The sequence below is a fragment of the Saimiri boliviensis genome, chromosome 2 (genome assembly GCF_048565385.1).
Source record: "Saimiri boliviensis isolate mSaiBol1 chromosome 2, mSaiBol1.pri, whole genome shotgun sequence".
NCBI classification, from domain to species: domain Eukaryota; kingdom Metazoa; phylum Chordata; class Mammalia; order Primates; family Cebidae; genus Saimiri; species Saimiri boliviensis.
The window spans coordinates 131,143,748-131,167,924 of NC_133450.1; the positions used below are offsets into that span (position 1 = coordinate 131,143,748).

The window sequence follows — 24,177 nt, forward strand, 5'->3', positions numbered from 1 at the left end:
TGCCCAGCCTCGTCCAGCCTAAAGGTCTTAGGGCTGTCTGTGAACTGAACTTCCTGCCGCAGACACGGTTCTGCCCTAGAACCCATGGGGCCTAGAAGCTGGTACTGGACGGGGGTTGGGCAGGGTGAGCCCTCCGAGGGGTGAGGAGGGAGACTGCCTGGACGGCAGGGCCTCCGTCTGGGGCATCCCTCTGGGACCCCGGGGCGGCTTGTTCTCTTGATGTGCTGTGCCTGGCCTCTGGCCTGTGCCACATGGGACACCCTGAGGAAGCTGAGCCCTCCAGACCAGCCCACGTCCCCTCAGTGTGGGGACCCAGTCCTCTGCTAGCCTGGGCACAAAACACACCACGGGCCATGGTTGTTGATTGGACACTTGGGGCCGAATGACACTTGGCACCTGGGCAACTGTGACCAGGCCATGGTGCCCAAGGGGTCCTTGGAGAGCTTGGGGCAGTGGGGGCTTCGGGAAGGGGCAGGGGTGATGGGTGGTGGGCTGAAGCCTTCCCTGCCCGGCCAGGGGTTGCATGCCCCCACGCCACTCAGATTTGGCTTGGGGTTCAGGGCCAGGTGTGTGTGGGAACAGAGTGTGTGGAGGTGGAACGCACGCTGGCTGGGCCGTCCCGGGTGTTTAATTACGTTTGTGCTTCATTATGAAGCGGCCTCCCTTTCTGGGATTTATTTGAGCTAATGAGTTGGAAATGCCAGGGTAGTATTTCAGCTGAGGGAGCATCATACATCACCATGCGTGCACAATTAGCACTCCTGCCAAATATTTATTGTGGTTTCTTCTCCAATTAATGCCGCTGGGCGCTCCCGGGTGGCACAGGGGTGAGTGGGTGGGGGTCCTGTGTTCACCGGTCTTGACCATTGTGGTCACCGAGATTCTGGAGCTTGATGGGGGAGAGGCAGAAAGTCGGACTCCTGGGCCGCCATCTGCCTCCCCCTCTGCCTCCAAGGAGGCCTGCTGGGGCCGACCACCCGCACCCTGGAGCTGGGGATGTGACTTCAGGGCCCAGGCAGGCCTTCCCCACTGGCCCTCTCTCCCAGCCCTGATTTCTGGGGCCTTCCCAGCTTCATGGGCTGGGTCCTGAGGGTGTAGCACCCCCAGGAGTGTCTGGGCTCCGGGGTGCCCAGGCCTGTCTCTCCACTCCTAGTGCCTGGGGGCGGTGGTGTCTCTGCCTGTGGGTTCCTCACACGTGCTCTCTCCTTCCCTCCAGGCTGAGGCGGCGGTGGCGGCTGTGGCAGTGGCAGACTCGGTCCGAGAAGGCGTCCCCATGGTGGGCCCTGATGGCTTGTCGAAGGCCTGGGGCCGTGGCGGGGCCTGCACATCGGCCCTGGTCACCCCGACCCCGGGCTCAGTGGGGGGCTCCACAGGCCCCTCCACTGCAGCCTCCTTCTTCATAAGGTACGTCCTGGGCAGCCTCATGGGCAGCAGTGTGCAGGAGGGCATGGCCCCGGCTCTGGGTCCCTGGGGACCTGTGGGCCGTCCCTGGGGGACCTCGGCCACGCTTGCTGCCCAGGCAAGTGGATCACAGCTGCTGAGCTGCTTGCCACCTGCCGGCCTCTTGGAGCCCATGCCAGGGCAGTGCTTGTCCTGTGGGTGCCGAGAGGAATGTCAGAGGCATGTCACCCTCAGGGGAGCAGTGCCAAGGAGGGGCTCTGTGCCAGGACCTTGCCTGGGTTGGAGCCCGGTCCCTGCTCCTTCTGAGCTGTGCAATCTTGGGCAAATCACCTAACCTCTCTGTGCCTCAGTTTCCTCCCATCAGCTGGGCTCCTCCTCATAAAGTCGTTGTGAATGCAGCAGGAAAATGTCTGTGAAGCCTGGAGAATGCAGCTGGCCGGGAGGAAGGCAGCTCCGCTGTGCACATCAGGGGCTGCTGGGGCGGGCATGGGCTCCGGCCTTCGGGGCAGCACAAGGGGGGCGCAGCAGGGGCCTGGGCAGGTGCCCATGGTGCCCACAGTGCCAGCCGGGCTCGTGGTCAGCAGGGCCAGCCCCACCAGCAGTGACCCACATCGGGTGACCATGTCTGATGTCGCTTGGTCCCTTCCAGGCCCTGAGCTCGGGGTGTTTGGTTTCTCTATGCCCCCCTCCCCCACCACTGCCTCAGTGCCAAGCCTGAGGCCCTGCAGGCACCAGGTCATGGACCAACTGCGGGTGTGGATGTGGCGGGCCAGGCAGAGGGAACAGCAGAGCAGGGGTGGGAGGGGAGTTGGCGTGGAGGAGCGCGGTGTGGGAGCCTCCTCTGGGCCCTCCCAGTGGGGCCCATGGTCCTGCGTACCCGTGGCAGGGCCTCCTCTCATCCCAGTGGTGTAAGGACTCGGATTACAGGATGTAATTGCCGTAATGCCTGGTAATGGCAGGCCCAGCTGAGGGTCACTGTCCCATTAGCAGCCCAGGAGGTACTGATAAGCTTGAACACGCATCACACTGGCGGCCGGAGAGGAGGGAGTCTTATCAGTGCTGGCCCTGGGGACTGTGTGGTCTGACTGCGGAGTGACAGGGCATGTGATTAGGGCATTGTCGCCGCCGCGTGCCGGGCCGAGGGCTGATGAGCACACTGCTGCATGGGAGCTCATCCGGGCCTCGTATGTGACCGGTGTGGCCTTGGTGCCACCCCAGTTAGGTGCTGAGAACACGGCTGGCTGGGACCCTGCTGGGAGCGGGTGGGGGTCCTGCCCAGGCTGCTTAGGGTCCCATGTGTGTGCGCCAGCCCACCCTCTCCCATCCCGCCTCGTCCTGAATCAAAGGGCTGCGAGGCTGGGCTGGGCACGGCCCTGTGGCCAGGCTCCTCTGGTCCTCTGTGGCAGGAGGATTTGAAATGTGGTGACTTGCAGAAAAGAAAGAATAGCTCCAGTGCTCAGAGCTCCCCCCGTCCCTGATGCTAAGGGCCCTGGTGCCCGAGGAGGGGTCCTGACACTGGGAAGCAAGGGTGGGGTGTCGGCCCCTGGGCTGGCTGGTTGGTGACCTGGAGCCCCCGGAGTGGCCCTGCTGCCTTTTGTCTGGGAGCCGAGGCTAGTGCCGCTCCCCAGCGGTGCTGCCTGCTGACCTTGGGAAGTTACCATAGAAACCGGTGTGTAGGCTGGGACCCGAGGCAGGTCTCCCAAGGTGGGGGCGCTGCCGGCTGCCATTACTTCCAGCCTGTTAGGCACCCTGGGTCTCAGCGGCTTCTGCAAGGCCACTGCGGGTGACAGGTCATGGGTCAGGTTGTGGTGGGACGTCCCAGCAGGTGGACTCAGTCGATGGGTGCCTGACATGCTGACATGGGCTGAGGTCCGTGGTGGGAGACCTCTTCTGTGGGGCGGCAGCACCCTGAACCCTCGGGGGTGAGATCAGAGAGGCTGTCTGCTCCTGGGTTTTATGGGTGTGGGGCTGTGGCTCAGAGTGGGGGGCGAGTCCAGCAGGAGACAGTGGAGCTTCAGCCCCTGGCCCAGGGTCTCGGGCATGTGCTAGGGTAGCTTCCACCCTTGCAGAGGACTCGGGAGGGGCGGTGCTGACCCCAGCCCCTGCCCTGCCCTTGGGAAGTTTCCAGTCCAGAGGGATGGAGGGGTACCTCTGTGGAGGCAGTCTTAGATGGCAGCATGGGACCCGTGCAGCAGCCAGGACAGAGTGGCCTCTCAGGGAGTGGGTTTTGAGGGTTGAGTAGGAGTCTGGCAGGCAGCATTGCGAAGTGGAGACAGTATGGGGCAGAGGTCAGGAGTTTGGGTTTTTGAATCCTGGGGTGAGTCTTGGCTCTGCCGCTGCCCACAAGTACCCCCTACGCCGGCTAGGGCACCAGCCTCAGGCTGCCCCCTGACTCTTCCAGTGGCTCTGGGTTCCTCATCTCCACACGGGGAAGCTGGCGTGTGGAGTGATGCCGGTTTTGTTAATGCTAACAGGAGCATAGACAGAGCAGCAACTGAGCCATCACCCCTGGGGGTGGCTGGGGGGTGCAGGGACTGAGGCCACGTAGCTGTGACAGAGTTCGGTATGCTGGCCTAGTGAGTGTTCGCAGAGGTGGGGCGTGCAGGCGGTGGCCCCCAGGGTGAGGAGTTCTCTGAAGGTTCTGGTGACTCTGACGACTCTGTCTGAGGCCGCGATCCTTCGTGCCGGTGCTGGGAGCCTCTGCAGTGGACCTCTGAGATGCTTCCACCATCACACTCTCGCCTGCCCGCGGCTATGCTTCTATGGAGGTCCCTTCCCAGACCCCAAATCAAATGTCTCTGGAAGAACTGCCAAGGGAGGTTGCTTCTCTTTGGTGGGGGGCACCTCATGGCGCTCACAGGTACCCAAGGCCCCCACTTTCCACCCCACTGTGGCCTCAGCAGAGCCCCCCGGGTCTGCCTGGATGGCCAGGCCCATGGATGGTCAGGCTGACACCCAGTGGCAGGGCCATGCTGGTGGGGGGGCATTGCCCAGAGGCTTAGCCAGGGACCCACATGGAAGGCACTGTTTGGAGAGGGGTCCCCACCCATCTTCTGGCCTGTGGGTGGAAATCCAGGACACGGGAAGGGCTGGCAACAGCCTGGCTGGGAGTCACAGCTGCTGATACCGCCGACCCCAACTGCCTCCAGCTGGGGTCCAGGATCCTCTTTGCAGGTGTGCAGGACCCCGCTGGGGTCCCCTGATGCCTTCTCTGGCTCCTTGGTGGGGCAGGTCCAGCAGGTGGCAGGTGCCCCTGGGGTGAGGTGGGGTAGGGAGGGTGGGTTCTGTCCACCAGCCTCACCCGGCCAGTGTGGAAGCTGTGGGTTGCCTGTAACTGATTCCTGCCTGCCACCACACAGGCTTTCGTGTCTCTTTGGGGTAATTAAGGGCCTCGCCATCAAGGCCAACTACCTGTGAAATTACCCTCTTGTTTGGAAGAGGTGATTTTTCTCTGTAAAAAGGAAAATATTTCCCTTTCTGTTTACGTGAATCGATGGCCGGGACCAATGAGCCAGGCGAGGCTGTGGATTGCGACAAGACACCCAGTGGCTTTGGGAGCCTACTCTCACTCATCCTCACTCTCGTGTGTTCTGAGCGTCCTCCGTGAGCATCTGCCGCCAGGGCCCCTGCTGTCAGGGACACAGCTGTGTAAACTGGTGTCTCACGGCAGGGGGCGGTTTCTATAGAAGCAAGAGGTGCAGGGGCTGGGGACACCCATCTCGGGGCATCAGGGCAAGCTTCCTGGAGGAGGTGTCTTGTGAGGACAGGGGCTGCATATGCAGGTGAACTTCCTGCTTTTTCTGTCTTCCCTTCAGAGTCAAACCCCTCGGGCTTACCCACCGAGGGCTGCCGCTCCCTGGCAGTGTTGGGTGTGGGCGGCGTCTGTTGTAGCCTGGGGGAGACCATCCCCACCAACCAGAAAGCAAGTTCCTGCCTTCACAAGGCTTGGAGCCCTCAAGGGCTGTTGAACCTAAGCGTGGTTGCCAGGTGGGGGCTGCTGTTTCTGTGTGATGGGTGTGTTTCCCTGTGACGGGCGTTGTTTCCACGAGGGCCTGAATTTCATCAGAGGAGAAAGTGCCTGTTCTCAGGCCTCGTTAGCACAGTGATGGGCCTTTGAGTCATGCCAGTGAGGTCAGCACCTGAAAGCAGGCACCGGGAGGGCCAGCAGGCTGGGGTGCAGCCAGTCGCTGAAGGGCCCCAGGAGGAGGGGTGCCCAAATGAGGTCAGCTTGTGGGGTGCACACGTGGGGCAAACGACCTTCTAGACCTCCAGGGCCGGTGAAAGCTCAGAGGACGCTGGGGCCAGCCTCTGTCCGGGCGGCCTGGGGCCTGTGTGTGCCACTGTGGCCCAGGCACACCTGAGGTCTGTGCTGCAGACTCGGGCTCCTGCGAGGGTCAGTGGAGGGGCAGAGCCGTCGTGGCATTTCTGGTGGCCAACAGGGCAAAGCGGGCGCTTGGTTTTGGCCTCTGCAGACCTGAGGCTGCAGCTTCCATCTCCCTCTGGCTTCTCCAAGTGCTAGCCCGGTCTCCATGTCCCCTGGAGGCTTGGGGGTGTGGGTGCCCATGCCCTATTGCCCACAGCCTCAGGTCGGAGCTGGTACCTTGACCCCGCCCAGCCTGGGGGGAGGGCTGCAGGGGAGGGGCGAAGAGCCGGCTCTAGGTGGGCGTGACCTGCCCCATGGACTTGAGGCCGAGCTGACACCCTCCAGCTTGGGTACGTGCTGGGTGTCCCCACATCTATTTCCAGAGGAGGAAAGGGGTCCAGGGAGGCTCCTGTTCCTTATAAGGGCCCCCAGGGGGACTGTCCTCGGCCCTGCCTGCCCAGATTATCGTCTAGGAGGCTTCCTACCGGCACCTGCAGTGCCCCGCTCTTCCCGTGTCCCCACCCTGAGAAAGCTGGGGTCCCAGCTCTGGGGGCAGTGCCAGGCAGCAGGGTGGGGTGGGCCGTCCCTGTCTTGCCTGCTAGATGCTGATGTTCTTCAAACCAGGGGCCTGACAGGCAGCTGAGGTGTAACCCAAGGTTGTGGGGTGGGGGCCTGGAACAGGACGCTGATGCTGGGGTGCTGGGTGGGCAGGAAGACCCCCAAGAACAGCCACTGGTGAAATCCAAGTCTCCTGCTGCCTGTGCCCCCAAACAGGCAGGTGCAGCGCGCCTGCCAACCTCTGGCCTTGCCGAGACCCCTGCCCAGTCTGCCTGCTCCCTCTGGGGGTCACTCCAAGGTTTGGGTTGTGGCTCTGTGGCTCTGCCCCCTGCTCATCCCAGAGTTCCCCTCTGCCTGGGCTTCTTGCACCGTGGAGAGGCTCAGAGGCACACAGACACAGCGCGGGTGACCTCCTCGGCCTCCATTCCGCCTCTGATCTGTGTGGTCTTTGGGCAAGGAGGGAACAAGGGACTGTGGTGAGGTCCTTAGAGACGAGGCTTAGGCACAGTATGGGGTCAATGCTGGTGAGGTCCGAAGGTCTCGGGCACACAGGCCTGGACTCCCGGATGCAGGTGCCACTGCCACCACCAGCTGTGGGCAAACAACCCGCATCCCTAAGGCGGTGGGCCTCCCACACCTGGAAGGATCTGGGCTTCTCCTGGGTAGCCCTGGGTTTGGTTCCTGGGATTCTTGCTCCCGGCAGCCCCCGGCCCAGCCCCTTGTCTTGCCTGGGTGGCTGCAGGCGCCGCCCACCATTGCTCTGATAAGGACTCCGCCACCGTGTCGTAGATTACTTTTATTTTCCACGATGACACCTCACTAGGAGGAAAGCCGTCCCCGGGGTCTCTTAAAAGACAACTCCTATTAAAGATGAAAGAAGTTAAGCAAAACGCCAGCGCTTGGCTGCCACGGCGGGGCAGCGAGAGGCCGGGCCCGGTGCTGGGGTGCAGGTCCTTCCACACTGGGGTCAGTTTCAGGGAGTCCAGATAGACTTGAGAGGCCGAGAGCTGTGGGGGGCATGGGGCACATGAGGGGACAGAGGAGCCCAGGATGGGTTGGGAGAGCACCAGTGGGCAGGGTCAACCACACCCTTCACTGGGTGGCATCCTGGCCTCTGGCCCTGTTTGGAGGTGGTGATACCCTGTGTGTGTGTGTCCCTTCACCCCTGTGGCATCCTGGTGTCCCTGTGCTGGCGGGCCTACAAGCCGGAGTGGGGCTCTGGGTGGCTGTGGCAGAACACATGCCTGGAGGCTGTGGGGCCCTGTGAGGGTGCGGGCCATGAGTAGGCATGGCACAGTGACCTGACCTGGGCACACGTCCCCAGCAGCAGGGTTAGCACAGCCAAGGCTCAGAGGCGCGGCGGGCCTGTATTCTGCGTGTGCGTCTGTGTGTGTGTTTCTGCGTTTCTCTGTGTGTGTTTGTGTATCCTTGTGTCTGTGTGTGAGTGTGCTTGTCTCTGAGTGTGTGCCTGTGTCTTTCTGTATGTGTATCTCTGTCTTTATGTATCTCTATCTCTGCATGTGTCTCCGTATGTCTCTGTATCTCTGCGTACATGTCTCTGTGCCTGTGTCTCTGTGTGTGCATCTCTGTATGCCCATGTCTCTGTATGTCTCTGTGTGTCTCCGTGCATGTTTCCGTGCATGCCTGTGTCCGTGTGTGTCTGTATGTCTATGTTTCTGTATGCATGTGTATGTCTCTGTATCTGTGTGTGTGTCTCTGTTTCTCTATGCATGTGTGTGTTTCTATGAGTCCATGTGTGTCTGTGTGTCTCTGTTTCTGTATGTACATGTATGTCTCTGTATCTGTGTGTGTGTCTCTGTGTTTCTGTGTGTGTGTGTGTGTTTCTGTGTGTCTGTGTCTGTGTGTTTCTGTTTGCATGTGTGTGTTGTCTGTCTGTGTCTCTGTTTCTATATGCACGCATGTGTTTCTGTGTTTCTGTATGCATGCATGTGTTTCTGTCTGTGTGTGTTTCTGTCTGTGTCTGTGTGTGTTTCTGTATGCGTGCATGTGTTTCTGTGTGTCTGTGTATGTCTCTATATCGGGCGTGTTAAACCCAGGTGTCAGCCTCTACCTGGGAGGTCCTGTGGTCTGGGGCTTCGGGAGACTCTGTACCTTCTGGAGTTCTCTGGGGGTGCTGTGTGTGCATGAGTCCCCTGCCCTTGGAGGTCCTGGGGCAAGGCTGAGCTTCAGGGTGGGCTGTGGAGTCGGGAGGCACTCAGCCCGGCTGAGGGGCAGGGTGGCAGTGGGGGCACTTCCCAGCAGCCCTGAGTGGCAAGGGTGGCAGGGGCCATGGGGACCCTGGAGTGGGGCAGTGGCTCCGGGATGGCTCTAGGGCCACGGAGTATGGCAAGGGGCAGGGCTGCCTCACTGGGGACTAGGGCACAGTAATCTTGACAGCAGCATTAATTGAACCCCTCCTGTATGCGGGCACTGTGCTGGGTACCTTGAGTGCATCCGTTTGTTAGGGCAACACCCAGGCCTCCGTTGTCACCTCATCCCACTTTGGAGATGTGGAAACTGAGGCACAGGCAAGCTAGGTGGACGTGCCCGGGTCACAGCTATGCATGGCTGCCCACAGCCTGGGCGTTGGTGGGAGCTGCTTTCACTGTCCGGCCCCCACTGCAGGTGGGGGATGAGGGCATGGGTCTTGGTTGTGGGGGTGGCATTCAGTGTAGGGAGGCCCGACCTGTGTTGGTCTGGGCTCCCTGTCACCGGCCTGGACCCTCTGCCGCAAGCCCGGTCCAAACGCTGGATGGAGCCCCCGGGGCGCGGACACCATGGAGGCCGCAGCCTGAACCGTCCCCTTGCAGATTGGAGCGCGGGCCTCACAGCTGCATTTCGGGCTGTGCTTCCTGGGATGGTGGCTGATGAGGTCCCAGGTTGGGACCGCCTGGTGACTCGCAGGCAGGTGGCAGGACACTGCCGTCACCCACCACTGATCCTGCCACCTCTCCTCCCCAGGGCTGTGCAGAAGCTCAGCTTGGCCTCCAAGCGCAAGAAGCCCCACCCGCCACCGCCTCCAGCCTCCCGCGGTGCCTCCACCTACCCCACCGACTTCAGTGGGGTCCTGCAGCTGTGGCCGCCCCCGGCACCCCCCTGCCTGCTCAGGGCCACCTCCAAGACCAAGGACAACCCCAGCAGCATTGGGAAGGTAGATACAGCCCAAGGTCGGGGCCCTGGGTGGGGAGGCCAGGGACATGTGAGAAGTCCCAGGAGGGGTGCAGGAGTGGAGAGGCCCCCACTTCCTTCTCTGCGTTGGATAAGGGTGGTCAGTGGGGTGCCATGGCGAGACTGAGGCCCAGGTGGCAGCAGGGAGCTGGGGGGCCTGTGCTGGGATGGGGCTGCGGGGACAGATGGGGAGTGGCATGTCCTGGGGGCCCCAGGGGCATGTGCTAGGTTCAGCATGAGGTCAGCCAGGTCACGGGGCTCCCAGGCACTAAGGGCTGGGTTTGATCCAGGGAAGCCGCTTTTGTAGGCTCCACTGAGATACGGCCTAGAGGGGTTGAGGGCAGGAGGGCACCCTCTGCTCTCAGGAGTCACCGTGTCCAGGTGGGCCCGCACTGTGGGTGGGGGATGTGTTACGGGGTGACGCCGGCGCCGCACTCCAGATGGGAAGACTGTGGCCTGGGAGAGCACAGGGCCTCGGTCACTCATGGGGCAGGCTGGCTCCTGGCTGCCCCCTGGCTGTCCCTGGAGCTCTGAGCCTGGGGTCTGGGGCTTGCTGGCTGTGCCCACTGAGTCTTGGAGAAATACCTGCCCCCGGCCGGATGGCGGCTCTGCCGTATGCTGGGTGCTGGCACTCCCTGGTTCTTGGGCCCGTGGATTGAGGTGGGCCCTTGATGCTCATGGAGGGTGGGAAGTCGGTCACATGGTTCTGGAGGTGAGGATTGGACCCCACACCTGTGGTGTGCCCCCTGTGGCTTTTTCCCGCCCCTCTGTCTGCTCTGCAGCCAGCCCCCTCCCACCCTGGCACCCTGAAAGCACTGCGGTCTTCCAAGCCTGGAGGAGGCCTTGCAGGCTCCGTGTCCCCTGTACTCAGTTGGCCTATGCTTCCCAGGGGCTCAGCTCCCCAGGGACAGGATCTGGAGGGGACGCCGTGCCTATGTTGGAGACCCCTTGGCAGAAGGCCCCTGTCCCTGGGCCTGGGGGTGCCACAGGCCCCTCCCACTGCCCTAGTTGTACTGGGTCCAGGGTGCCTGATGCTCACAGCTGTGTAGTCCTGGAGGGCCTCCTGGCACCCACACCTTGGGGTTTTGATAGAGCTCGGCGGCGGGTTGGCGGGGGGGGTCAGGCCAGCAGGAGGGTTCTGAACATGCCGGCTGTGGGGAAGGGTGTTTGGTGACTGTGTGCCTGGCCCCGCCCTCATGGTGCAGTTGGGCGGCTGTGCCCCCTGCCTGCCTGGTGGCATCGTAAGCATTGTACTTGTAGCCCCTGGAATGCTCATTTTGATGACTCGAGCCCCCCACCTTTCCAGGCCAGCCCAGGCCTGAATTGACGGTGGCTACTGGTCTGGGGCAGCAGTGGGTCCCCGGGGAGGGCCACAGCGGGGCACAGGGACTCTGGGGTGGCCTGTGGGGCGGACCTGACAGCTCCTACCAGCCTGGAGGCCATGGTGGGTCCGGGTGGGGGTGTCCGGCGGTTGGTACCATGGAGCTGCATGTGTGTTCAGAGGGGAGCCTCCTGATCTCCCTGACTTCAGGTCCCACGCTGAGTGCCCCGCTGGCTGCCTGGGTCTGAATGGATGGGCTGTCCCTCTGGGCGCTGGTTTCTGTTTGTGCTGCGGAGGGCTTGGTGGGCACCTGGCGTCTCCATCCTCCGGAGTCCACATTCTGCATCCGAGGTCCCACGGTAGGGGAAGCTCTGTGACCTGGACCGTGGACTCGTGGTTGCTCAGCTGGGGTCAGGGCAAGGCAGAGCCTGGGGTGAGGCGGGGGTGGTGGGTGAAGCCAGAGTTGAGGGCTAGGCTGGGGATCGCTGCCTCCCTGGACATCTCTACACCCAGCACTGCCAGGGAAGGAGGGAGCTCCTGACCTACGTGGTGCGCCCCGCACGGGCTGCTTTTCCGCAGTCCCCTGGGATTGGAGGCTGCGGCGTCAGCCTGTGTTTTGGGCCCAGGCCTGGCTGGCTGGGGCATCTGGATCCTCCCCAACCTCAACAGTCCCCTTGAGACAGGGCAGGTGGGTGCTGTGGGCTGCAGAGCTATGCTGAGAGCCAGGGGACGCTGAGGTCAGGTGTGGGCACTGGAGGGCAGGCAGCATCCAGGTTCCACCCAGGCTGGGGTCAGGGTCCCGGCTCTGGCCTGGGCCTGGCACTCAGCCTGTTTGTGCCATCCGTGTAGGGGGCGCACATAGGAGTTAGCAGCTCTGTTAGGGGCCCACTGCACTGAGCCGCTGCTGTTCCCAGGGCCCCGAGTTTCTTAGGGGGACAGCTGCTGCCCCACCTCCTCCTGGGGGCAGCCTTGTGGGGCTTTTCCCTTCTCCCCAGGCAGCCACACCCCCACCCTGTCCCTGAGCGCTAGAGCTTCCCCATGGAGCCCTTGGCCACCAGCCTTCCAGCCCCTCACACACCCCCACCCCCGCTCCCCGGTGTCATTAGCACTAATGTCACAGTCAGAAACGCCGCCTGAAAGATGTTTAATATTGTCACAGAAAAGAAGTTAGATTACATTCCATTTCTGACATTAATGTGCTACTTAAGATAATTCATCACATTGTGGTATTAAAAAGACATCCCTGTCTGGGTGGGTGCCGAGCAGCCTCCCCCCCCACCCCCGCCCACTCCTGGGCCACCTCTCCAGAGCTGGAAGCCCTTTTTTAATGCAAAATGTGTTTTTTCCCTACCAGGCAGCTATTCAGCGGGGCTTTGTAATGTCTGAACATTTAGGGGAGACACTTGCTGTGCCTTCTGCAAAGACCCTGTCATTTCTCCACTGTCCTCTCCTGGCAGACAGTGGCCTGTGCTGGGACCAGGGCAGTGTGGGGCAGGCTGGACGGCCGGTGTCCCCCCCGTGGGCTGCTCTGTCCCCTCCCCGGGGAGGCCCGCACCCCTCTCCTGGTTGTGAGTCTGCTCTGGGATTAGTGGTGCGGGTGGAAAGGGCGGGCAGACGTCAAGAGCCGAACCCTGGTTCTCGCCATGCCATTCCTTCCCGCTGGGAATTCTCTCAAATCTGCAGAACCCATTTGGCTCCTGAAGTGTGAGGAGTTCACGCTGGAAAAAAAATTGCCAAAAATTACCGGGAAGTGCACGTTTTCGTCTGCTTTGTGGCGGCGTCTGGAAATGAAATAGTTTTGTTCTTGTCGTCGGGGGAATAAAAGAATTGATTCTCGCCTAATGGAGCCCAGGTTCTGAGCAGTACAATAGAAAAGTGTTTCTTCACGCTGCTCCCCCGAGAGCGGGCACTCCCGGCTCCAGCAGCTTGCATATCAATGTGCCCTGTGCCCAGGGGGAGTAGATGGCGCCTGGTGTGAACTACCCATGGTAAACCAATTTTGCCGGCGTTATGTATCTGTCACTTACAATTAAATCTGTGAAAAATATTGGCTCTGAAATGAGTCTTGGGTAATTTGATTTACGCTGTAGTGGAGAAATCAGAGATTTCAGCACAGAGTGGTCTGTGGTGTCCCCCAGCAGGAACTGGGGCCACGGTCTGGCTCTGCATTGGAGCCCTGTTTCAGGGAGGTTCTCGTGGGTGCAGCCTCCGCCAGGTTGGAGCCCCCACCCCGGCATCCACACACGGGATCTGTGTGTCGGGGCGTCCGTGATGCATGTGGGTTTTGGAGTGTTTGCAGTGCTTGCTCTGGGCTCTGGCATCCTGGGTCCTGCCCCTCCCTGGCGTCTGTCCCCTCTTGGGGTGTTGGGGCTGCTTTCAGGGTCTTCCCAAGCTCCGTGCCTGCCTGTGTGGGGCAGAGTTTGAGATCTGTGTGTTTGCTTTGGACACACCGTTGCTTCTGCCTAGCATGAGGGCTGCCTGGTTCCCTGCCGGCCCGGGAGGCCTGGGAGGTCAGGCTGGAATCCCAGCGCCACCCTCAGCCTGCCCAGCACCACCCCCGCCTCAGCCTCCCTAAGCCCGAAGTGCGGCGGGTGAGGCCAAGGCGTCAGAATTCTCATCTTCCCTTGCGGGGATGCTTCCTGTCTTGCCTCTTCTCGTTTGCCTTCCAGTGGGCTCCCCCGCTTTCTGCTGACCCTAGTCCTACAGGCCACAGGGTGCCAGGGCTCAGTTCCCTCAGCTGGCCCAGGTTGGAGGAGCCCTGCCCCTGGAGCCCTGCCCTGGCAGCGCCAGCCTCAGCGGCTCTCACGCCTCTGTGGGGCACTTCATTCCCTTATCCTGCAAGGGCTCGGGCTCAGCCTGAGAGAGCAGCCTGGAGGGGCTGGGCCTGGGGGCTTTGCTCCTCCCTCCTGCCCTCTCCTGGACTGACCTGCCCTGCAGGACCTGAGCATCGGCGTCTCTCACGGAGGCCTCTGGAGCCTGCCGCCCCGTGCTCTCTGCGCTGCTCGTTGGATGCTGACAGGCTGTGCATCGGCCTCGCCTCTCCCTGGCCCTCACCTTCTCCTGGCTCTGCTGACCTCATATGGGATCTGCTCCTGCCTGGAGCAGGGGTGTGGCATCCACATTCCTGCAGTGGGGGTGCCCCTGTGAGGCCTGTGCTGTCCCCACCCGAGCTGGGCCCCTCCTGCCCTGTAATTACCGGCCAGCTGGGCAGAGGCAGCTTCTCAGGTGCTTCCCGCCTCTGCCCAGGTGAAGGTCATGCTGCGGATCTGGCCGGCACAGGGGGCCCAGCGCTCGGCCGAGGCCATGTCCTTCCTGAAGGTGGACCCCCGGAAGAAGCAGGTGATCCTCTACGATCCGGCTGCTGGTCCCCCGGGCAGCGCAGGGCCCCGGCGAGCCACCACGGCTGCAGTTCCCAAGATGTTTGCCTTTGATGCTGTTTTCCCCCAGGACTCTGAGCAGGTATGGGCAGGCATCCTCTTGGGGGCCTGGGGCCGGGCTGCTGGCTCGGCACCCAGGTCCAATCTGTACCTGCTTCTCTGTGTGGAGTGCACAGGAAGAGTGAGTGAGGAGGGCCCACTGCCTGCAGCGCCTGCCGGCTTGCTTCCCTCGTCACCTGGGTCACCCTCCTTGGGTGTCTTCACCCGCCCCTGCTGAGGCTCTGGGCCAAGTCCGCAGGGAAATGCCTGGTTTTCCAGAGCCCGCCCTCCCGGGATGCTTTCCGAGCAGCTGTTTGGCTCTGGGCTCTGGGCGCCCAATGCTGTTGCTGGTGCTGGGTGGCGCACCCGTGGCCCCGTATGCGTGGTCTCCATGTCGTGGTCTGCCCCTGGCAGTGGGACTGCTGTGCTTTGCGGGTGTGTGTGCACGTGTCTGACCGGTCCATCCTGCGTGTGTTCCGGGCCCTGTTTTTGTTTGCTCCGTGCCTTCCGTGAGCACGTGGGAGGTCTGTCCCTGGTCCTGCGTGCGCAGCCTGATCTCCTTGTGTCCTGCATGTGCCAGGACAGCCTGGCATCGGGCCCAAAGATGTGGCAGAAGGAAGGGGCTGCTGCTCCTGGGCCTGGGCACCTGCCTGACTCTCTGTGTCCCCCCCAGGCGGAAGTCTGTTCGGGGACTGTGGCTGATGTGCTTCACTCGGTGGTCAGCGGGGCCGATGGCTGCATTTTCTCCTTTGGCCACATGAGCCTGGGTGAGCGCCCTTGCCCCACCCTAGATGGGTCCTGCTGGCCACCCCCTCCCATCCTCATCACAGTGGTTGCTGGTGGCTTCTGGTGGCAAAGGAGGCTGGTTCTACACATGGGCAGTGGTGGGCGTGTGGGGTGAGGAGCTTGTGGAGAGGAAGATGAACCCCCGCAGAACTAAAGGCAGAGGCTTAGGGTGGGTCCAAGTAGCCTGAGATCTCAGTGCCCCAGGTTGGCCCTGGGGACGCCGGGAAGCCTGGGCTCTGTAGGCTGCTCGAGTGGTGTCCCTCACGTGGTGTTCCTCGTGTGGCGCGTGGCGCGTGGTGCGTGGCGGGGCCTGACGACTGTGTGGTCCCCAGGCAAATCGTACACCATGATCGGGAAGGACAGCTCGCCCCAGAGCCTTGGCATCATGCCATGTGCCATCTCCTGGCTCTTCCGGCTCATTGAGGAGCGCAAGGAGAGGATGGGCACCCGCTTCTCCGTCCGGGTCTCGGCCGTGGAGGTGTGCGGCCGCGACCAGAGCCTGCGGGACCTGCTGGCCGAGGTGGCCCCCAGCAGCCTCCAGGATGCCCAGTCTCCGGGAGTCTACCTGAGGGAGGACCCCCTGTGTGGGGCGCAGGTGCGCCAGCCCACCGTCCCACTTTGGGGGAGGGGGCGGGGCAGCAGGCGGCCCTGAGCCGCTGAAGACGCCGCAGCCTCTGCCTTTCCCGCAGCTTCAGAACCAGAGCGAGCTGCGGGCAGCCACGGCCGAGAAGGCGGCCTTCTACCTGGATGCGGCCCTGGCGGCCCGCAGCACCAGCCGGGCGGGGTGTGGCAAGGACATCCGTGGCAGCTCCCACATGCTGTTCACGCTGCACGTCTACCAGTACCGCGTGGAGAAGTGCGGCCGGGGAGGAAGTAGGTGGCACACCTGCACTCTGGGTGCTCGTGGGAGGCGCGTCAGTGGAGACCCAGGCTCAGGGGCCCGTCACCCAGTGGCCTTGGGGACGTCCCCTGGGGTCCCCTGCTTGGGCCTCGGGTAGGGCTGTGGAGCAGGGTCTGGGGCCCCCAGCTACACGGTCATTTGTTTGCCTTGCGGTTCCAGTGTCTGGAGGCCGCAGCCGCCTGCACCTCATCGACCTGGGAAGCTGTGAGGCGGCGCCTGGCAGGGCCGGGGAGGCCCCCGGGGGTCCCCTGTGTCTGTCCCTGTCAGCCCTGGGCAGCGTCATCCTGGCCCTGGTCAATGGAGCCAAGCACGTGCCCTACCGGTGAGTGTGAGCCCTGGGCAGGTGCTGGCCAGGGTGGCCCCGTGGTGACCTGCCAGATTCTTATCGGGTGTGCCTGGCACTGCTGTGGGCCCCGGCTCCTTGGGCCTTTGCTTCTCTGCCACCTGACAGGCCTCACTCCCTGTGGGCTGCCTGGGGCCCCACGCTGGGCTGCTGCCAAAGCTGGGTGGGAACTTGGCTGAGCCCAGGGCCACCCCTGGCCAGCCTGCCCTTGAAGCTCCCTCCGCAGCCCTGGCGTCTGAACCCCCTTGACCTCCAGGGACCACAGGCTCACCATGCTGCTGCAGGAGTCCCTGGCCGCCGCTGGCTGCCGCACCACCATGATTGCTCACGTGTCGGACGCGCCGGCCCAGCACGCGGAGACGCTCAGCACCGTGCAGCTCGCTGCCCGCATCCACCGCCTCCGCCGGAAGAAGGCCAAGGTGCGCCCCACCTCCCGCCCACTCCATCCCGGGGCCCCCTGGCTCCTGTGTCCACTGCAGGCCCCTGCTGGCCTGGTGGGAGAGGGGCAGCAGGTGGCCTGGAGCCTGGGTACCCCCTCCTGTGTGTTCCGGTGTCATGAGGCTGTGCCCATGTGGCCCTCCCCGGTGGGCAGGGAGCCCAGCCTGCGGTCCCCGGATGCAGTGGGCAGGACCAGAGCTGCTGTGTGGCCTCACTCCAGCCTGCTGCCTCTGCACGGGCCCCGGGGTCCTGGGAGAGCCGCACCAACTCTGCAGGGACTTCTGGGGGCCCCTCTCTGGGGCTGGAGGGTGGAGTTTGGGGTACTCGGGGATTACGCGGCCCTCGGTCTGAGTCCTGGCTGCCGGCCTGGGCACGTGTGCGCCCCTTTTGAGCTTCTCCTTCTTCCCAGTGGGGGTATAACGCTGTTTTCCTTGTGAAGTTGCTAAGAACGGTCACTTAGGTTCTTCTTCACCTGAGACTCAGGACCGCTCCCAGCGTTTGGTGGGACATGGTTGGTGGTGGCTACTGTGGTTTTCATCACAGTGACCACAGCACTGGGCCTGTGCTGGGGAGGGTTAGGGGATTGGGGGTGGGATGGGGGAGTGGATGGGAGGAGCCCGGGCTCAGCAGCTCTGCTCTACTTTCCCCAGTACGCCTCCAGCTCCTCCGGCGGGGAGAGTTCCTGTGAGGAAGGCCGTTCCCGTAGGCCGCCACATCTGCGGCCCTTCCACCCACGCACTGTGGCCCTGGACCCCGACCGCATGCCCCCTGGCCTGCCCGGCGACCCTGATTACTCCTCCAGCAGCGAGCAGTCCTGTGACACGGTCATCTACGTGGGGCCCGGTGGGGCGGCGCTGTCAGACCGGGAGCTCACTGACAACGAGGGTCCGCCTGACTTCGTGCCCATCATCCCCGCCCTGAGCCGCCACCGGCCCTCCAAGGGCCCCCGAGACGCAGACCACTTCCGCTGCAGCACCTTTGCAGAGCTGCAGGAGCGGCTGGAATGCATGGACGGCAGCAAGGGCCCCCCGGGAGCCCCGGGCAGCACCGACGGAATTCAGGCCAGCCCCGCCCGAGGGGGCCGGAAGCCCTCGCCACCGGAGGCTGCATCCCCCAGGAAGGCTGTGGGCACCCCAGTGGCTGCCAGCATCCTTCGAGGCAGCCCTGGCCCAGACACCCACCAGGGTACCCCTGAGCTGCCTTCCAAGGCCAGTGTCTGGGGTCACCCGAGAGAGGACAGCACCCGGACTGAGCTGCTGGTTCCGGACAAGGCCACAGTGGGCGGAGGCAGGAGGCCACTGCCCAGCCCAGCCCCTCCGCCCCCGCAGCTGCTGGAAGCCTGTAGAGCCCCAGAGGAGCCTGGGGGAGAAGGTGCTGATGGGGTGGCACGGACCCCTCCTGTGGGCATGAGTGGGCAGGCGGCCAGGTCCCCGATGCTTCCTGGGTCCACCTGCCCCCGCCTGGCTGCCAGCAGTCACCATCCAGAGCAGGGCCTGCTCACCACCACAGTGACCCTGCAGCGGCCCGTGGAGCTGAACGGCGAGGATGAGCTGGTGTTCACGGTGGTGGAGGAGCTGTCCCTGGGGGGCCTCTCTGGAGCGGGGCGACCCTCTAGCTTGGCTAGCTTCGGCAGTGACTGCTCCCTACAGGCCCTGGCCTCGGGGTCCCGGCCAGTCAGCATCATCAGCAGTATCAACGATGAGTTCGACGCCTATACCTCGCAGGCCCCTGATGGGGGGCCCCTGGAGGGGGCTGCCTGGGCTGGCAGCAGTCACGGCTCCTCCATCAGCTCCTGGCTCAGTGAGATCAGCGTCTGCACTGCGGACAGCCGTGGCCCCACACCACAGCCCCCCTTCAGCCCCGACTTGCTGGCAGGGCCCGACCCTGGGGGACCCTCTGCCCTGGATGGTTCCTTGGGGGACGGCAGCTCCGGGTTCTTGGAGCTGGACAGACCTGACAGTCCTGGGCCAGCCTGGGGTCCATGCCCTGGGGAAGTGGAAGTGGTGGCCCCATCCCAACCCGGCAGGGAGCCCCAGGCCGGGCCCTCTCGGGGGGCATCCGCAGCACAGACCATCCACTCCAGCCTTCCTCGGAAACCGTGGTCTGCCTCTGCCGCCAGCCGCGTGGGTTGTGCTCGCCTGGGCCAGAGCCCACCTGGCCGTGGAGGCCTCTTCGAGGACCCGTGGCTGCTCCGGGCGGGAGAGTGTGACGCCCAGGCAGCTTCTGCCGGCAGGGACCCCAGCCCCACCCCGGGCTCCCCCCAGCTGTCTGAGGCCCAGGCCATGCTAGCCTGTGCCCAGAGGGTGGTGGATGGGTGTGAGGTGGCAGCCAGGGCCACCCGCAGGCCAGAGGCCGTGGCTCGGATCCCACCGCTGCGGAGGGGTGCCACCACGCTGGGTGTGACAACACCAGCTGTGTCCTGTGGGGACGCTCTGGCGGAGGTGGTGGCCTGCTCTGGCAGCCTGAAGGCCTCTACCACCAGCAAGAAGAGCGTGGCTTCTAAGGCGGGCTTTCTCCCGAGGCCCAGCGGCGTGGCCCCCCCGGCCCCTCCCACTAGAAAGTCCAGCCTGGAGCCCAGGAGCAGCCCGGCCTCAGCCCCTCCCCACGCCGTGAGCCTGGTACGAGCCGGAGGTACTGCCATCCTTCGCGGGGAGGAGGAGTCCAGGCCCAGCAGCCGGGCAGACCATGCTGTCTTCAGGGCCACGTCCAGCCTGAAGGCCCGGGCCGGCAAGGTAGACACAGCGCACCGTCCCACCGGCCATGTGTCTCTGGAGCGGTACGAAGGCCTGGCACACGGCAGCAGCAGCAAGGGCAGGGAGGCCCCTGGGCGGCCTCCCCGGGCCGTACCCAAGCTTGGTGTGCCACCCTCCAGCCCCACGCACAGTCCAGTTCCTGCCTGTAGGAGCAGCGTGGCCAAGGCTGTGGGGGCCCCCAAACCCCCTGCTGGTGGGGGCAAGGGCCGTAGCCTGGTGGCTGGTGGGTCTCGGGCTCTGGGGCCTTCAGTGAAGCTGTCGGCGGCCTCTGTGGTGGGCAGGAGCCCTGGCGCCCCTGTGGCAGGCCCCAGAGCAGCCCCACGGGCCGGGCCCAGTGTTGGGGCCAAGGCTGGCCGGGGCACCATTATGGGCACCAAGCAGGCGCTCCGGGCCGCTCACAGCCGTGTCCACGAGCTGTCGGCCAGCGGGGCCCCGGGCCGAGGCGGCCCCTCGTGGGGCTCGACGGACTCGGACAGCGGCCATGACAGTGGCGTGAACGTGGGGGAGGAGCGGCCTCCTGCAGGCCCGGCCCTGCCCTCGCCCTATAGCAAGGTGACCGCCCCGCGGCGGCCCCAGCGCTACAGCAGCGGCCACGGCAGCGACAACAGCAGTGTGCTGAGCGGGGAGCTGCCCCCCGCCATGGGCCGTACCGCGCTCTTTCATCACAGCGGCGGCAGCAGCGGCTACGAGAGCCTGCGGCGTGACAGCGAGGCCACCGGCAGTGCGTCCTCCGCCCCGGACTCCATGAGCGAGAGTGGGGCTGCCTCCCCGGGTGCCCGCACCCGCAGCCTCAAGTCCCCCAAGAAGAGGGCCACAGGTGGGTGCAGAGGCACACAACCCTCTACAGTCTACGGAGCGGGGAGATGTGGACACCTGGGCATGGCCTTCAAGGACCCAGGCGCACATAGGCCTGGGCGATTGACAGACTTGCCTGAGGCTTCTGTGTGTGGAAGGGCACGGGACAGCCCTCTCGTGTATAAATACCCTGCACCTGCCCTTCTGTGGCCCCACCCTGCTCCAGGGGCTGATCTTGGTCTGCGTCAGGGTGGACACAGGGACGCCAGGCTGGGGCACTGGACTTGGGGTTGGGTCCTGGGCCTGGCGCCTCCCTCGTGAGGGTCCAGATGTTTGGAAGGCCCACATCAGGGCTGCCCCAAGGGACAGAACTGCTTAGGTCAGGGCAGGAAGAGTGGGAGGCCCTTGTGGGGGTGGGGGTGCCCTCGAGAGCTGTGGGCCTGGCCTGGGGTCGGCTCCCTCCCTGCCATGGGCAGAGCGCCGGGCTGAGGATTCCTGGACCGGACCCCTAGGTGCTCGCGGTCAGGACTCCGGCTGGCTCCTCAGCCCTGGCAGAGGCTGTGCTCACCCGGGCCCGACCCTCCGTTCCAGGTCTGCAGCGGCGGCGCCTCATTCCCGCCCCACTGCCTGACGCCGCTGCCCTGGGCCGCAAGCCCAGCCTCCCCGGGCAGTGGGTGGACCTGCCTCCGCCGCTGGCCGGCTCCCTGAAGGAGCCGTTCGAGATCAAGGTGTACGAGATTGATGACGTGGAGCGTCTGCAGCGGCCCCGCCCCACCCCGAGGGAGGCCCCCACCCAGGTAGGGCTGGAGGTGGGCTGGGGTCTGTGAGCCCCAGTGGGGAGGCCTGGCCAGGGCCATCTGGTGGGCTCGTCAGGCCTCTGGGGGTGCAGCCAGGCAGCCCTTGACCTCATTTTCTGTCCACAGCCCTCCCAGGAGGCAAAGGTAGGTGTGGCCCTGCCCAGCCCCAGCCTGTGGCCACCCCAACACTTCCTTTGGGCAGCAGGTGGGTGGGTGGCTGGGGGTCCTGCCACTGCTGCTGTCCGCTGGAATTCTCCCCAATTGTGGGGAGGGTGGTACTAGAGCCGTGCCAGGACCCAGACAGGCATGGGTGGGTGGCCCCAGGTTCGTCCCCTGCCCGCCCTTGGTGCCCCCACTTTGTGCCTGCTGAGGCCTGGTGGGTGAAGGGAGGCAGGGGGTCACAGCAGGGCTGCTGGGGCCCCTGCGGAGAGGGGCCCGTGCCCGAGCCCCCCACCTGTCCCACCTTCCAGGGTCTGGCATGCATCAGTACAAGGCTGCTGGGGGTCCCTGGGGAGAGGATCCCGTGCCTGAGCCCCCACCCACCCCGCCTCTCAGGGTCTGGCGAGCGTCAGCACGAGGCTGCGGCTGGCGGAGCGCAGGCAGCAGAGGCTGCGGGAGGTGCAGGCCAAGCACGAACACCTGTGTGAGGAGCTGGCTGAGACCCAGGGCCGGCTGATGCTGGAGCCCGGCCGCTGGCTGGCGCAGTGTGAGTCCCGCCCGCCTGCAGACCCAGCCTGCTTCGGCTCCCTGGCCCGCTGTGTGCCCTGAAGTCGGCCCTCCCCTCCCTGAGTCCTGTTGCTCTCCTGTACCTTGTGGTGGGAAGGCTGGGAGGCAGGGTTGGCCGGGCCAAGATGCCTTTCCTGGGGCTTCTAGGGGGACAGGTGGCTGCCCCCAGCCTCGGGCCTGACCCCGGTATCCCTCCTCTTCCCTCCCGTCCCCAGTCGAGGTGGACCCAGAGCTGGAGCCTGAGTCGGCCGAGTACCTGGCGGCCCTGGAGCGCGCCACGGCTGCCCTGGAGCAGTGCGTGAACCTGTGCAAGGCGCATGTCATGATGGTCACCTGCTTCGACATCAGTGTCGCGGCCGCGGCGGCCGTCCCGGGGCCGCAGGAGGTGGACGTCTGAGGCTGGGCACCGGTCAAGAGGCCGGGACATGAGGGGCCGGAGGACAGGACGTGGGAGAGAGCGAGGATGTGGTGGGGGCTGTGGGAGGAGGGGGCAGAGGGGTTTCTGTGCAGGACGGGGGTCTTAGAGTGGAGACGAGGTATGGCGGAGGGAGGGCGGCCACGTGTGGAAAGAGCGAGGGTGCCAGAGGGACCAGAGGACCACCGCCACCCAGCAGCAGCGCAAGTGCCTTTGACCTTGACTTGGACTTCCCTCCCTTTTGCATTTGGTGCTACAGACTTGAGACACCAGCAGCTGTGCTCAGCCCGGCCCCGTTGTGTCTTTCTGGGCCAGGGCTGGCGCGGGTCGTGTTTGCGTCCATCTTGCCTTCTTTGTAGCCAAGCGGTTTCGTGGAGCGGGACTTACCTGCGTGCCCCGGAGCCTTTCAGGATTCAGGATGACTTTTCTTTTACAAAGGTTTCCTCAGCAGAGCCCGGGTTGTGGGGGGTTCCCAGCGCAGATCCATCCCGGGGTCTCCCGGGCAGGGACAGCTGACCCTTAGGTCCCCTCCCTTCCCGGGAACCTGCTCTGTCCCGAGAGCAGCTAACAAGGGCTGAGCCACAGGCACAAGTGGCCTCTTCCACGGCAGGAATTTTTACCAAAACCACAAGCAAAAAACAAAACAAAAACAGACCACCACGATCAACAACAGACATGGGGGGGTGAGGGTTTTGTAAAGGTTCTGTTACGTTCATATTTTTATATCATTTTGCCCATAAATGCGGAATTTGCCGTGGGAATTTGAAGACAAATGATCTATGTTTTTATGGTTTTCTAGGGAAGGTGTCCTGGGGGCCGGGCTCTCTCCAGCTTCGGGAGGCCGGCTGCCTCGGGAGGCACCTGGGCAGGGTGGGGGGCCTTGGGAGGCGCTTCTTGCCAAATGCAGATGAGGGCTGAGCGTTGGTGACGTTTTCCCCGTGACAGGCTCATGTTTTCTGAGGGTCGTGCCTCATACAGGGCGTCTGAACCTTTGTACAAATGTGTACATGACATCTTGCTGCAGCTTTTATTTGTGAATTAAAGATGCATCGATGGTTCACACAGCTGCCGAGTTCACCGGGTGTCGGCAGACCCCTCACGCCCTGGTGTGCCCCCCTGAGGGTCCCTGGGCTGAGGGGCAGTGAGCGTGGGAGGGATGCATCCACAGTGTCCCAGGGCTCTGGGGGCTGTGCCAGGGCCTGCTCTGCAGCCCCCGTGGGGCCCACAGCACCACGAGGGCCCTTCAGCAAAGGTGGCACGCGACAGGGCTGGGATTCAAGCCTGCGCTTCGCTTCTGACCGCTTTCTTGTAGATTGCCCAGATCTTTGGGCGCTGAGGCTGGGCAGGGAGCCAGGCGCGGGGGCAGGGCTGGTGGGAAACAGCCTTGTGCGAGGGGCTCCTGGCACGCTTCCTACTAGGTTATGCTATGTGGGGAAGTCGAGGGAGAAGTGATGGCAGCACTTTTCTCCCAGAGTCTCACTGCCATCCTCTGCCCCGCCTGCCTTTGCTCCTGGGCTCAAGGCCCCCCGACCTACAGGAGCCCCCTCCCGGGGCAGCCTGGATGGAGCTGCTTCCCTGGAGGACTCAGGCCTGGCTCTCTCTTGGCCCCAGTTAGCTGGGCTTTCCTGTGGCCAGCAGCCCCAGACCCTTTGGAGGATCCCCAACGCCTTGAGCTCTCTGAGCTCGTGACCACCCTGGCCCACACATGTGCCCTCTGGGGCCGCCTTGGCTGTTGCTGTGGCTGTCTCCTGGCCTGTGTGTGTCCTGTCTGTCTGTCTGCTACAGCTGTCTCCTGGCCTGTGTGTGTCCTGTCTGTCTGTCTGGTGCGGCTGTCTCCTGGCCTGTGCGTGTCTTGTCTGTCTGCTTGTTGCGGCTGTCTCCTGGCTTGTGTGTGTCCTGTCTGTCTGCTGCGGCTGTCTCCTGGCCTGTGTGTGTCCTGTCTGTCTGTCTGCTGCGGCTGTCTCCTGGCCTGTGTGTGTCCTGTCTGCTTGCTGTG

General features: G+C 64.0%; 1 protein-coding gene across 2 annotated transcripts in view; it reads left to right on the plus strand.

Annotated features, from left to right (window-relative positions):
- Nucleotides 1-23,239, plus strand: part of KIF26A (kinesin family member 26A) — a 41,444-nt gene extending 18,205 nt beyond the window's left edge. The window contains exons 4-15 of one of the 2 annotated variants that reach the window (XM_003933355.3): nucleotides 1,217-1,404; nucleotides 9,284-9,473; nucleotides 14,058-14,270; nucleotides 14,901-14,994; nucleotides 15,346-15,608; nucleotides 15,703-15,886; nucleotides 16,074-16,236; nucleotides 16,514-16,676; nucleotides 17,346-20,265; nucleotides 20,835-21,040; nucleotides 21,596-21,746; nucleotides 21,982-23,239. In XM_003933355.3, coding sequence (XP_003933404.2) covers nucleotides 1,217-1,404; nucleotides 9,284-9,473; nucleotides 14,058-14,270; nucleotides 14,901-14,994; nucleotides 15,346-15,608; nucleotides 15,703-15,886; nucleotides 16,074-16,236; nucleotides 16,514-16,676; nucleotides 17,346-20,265; nucleotides 20,835-21,040; nucleotides 21,596-21,746; nucleotides 21,982-22,163 — 4,917 coding nt within the window. In that variant the 3' untranslated portion in view covers nucleotides 22,164-23,239. The remainder of the gene's footprint in view (nucleotides 1-1,216; nucleotides 1,405-9,283; nucleotides 9,474-14,057; nucleotides 14,271-14,900; nucleotides 14,995-15,345; nucleotides 15,609-15,702; nucleotides 15,887-16,073; nucleotides 16,237-16,513; nucleotides 16,677-17,345; nucleotides 20,266-20,834; nucleotides 21,041-21,595; nucleotides 21,747-21,981) is intronic. The other variant, XM_010343916.3, reaches the window with a different exon arrangement.
- Nucleotides 23,240-24,177: the final 938 nt, after the last annotated feature.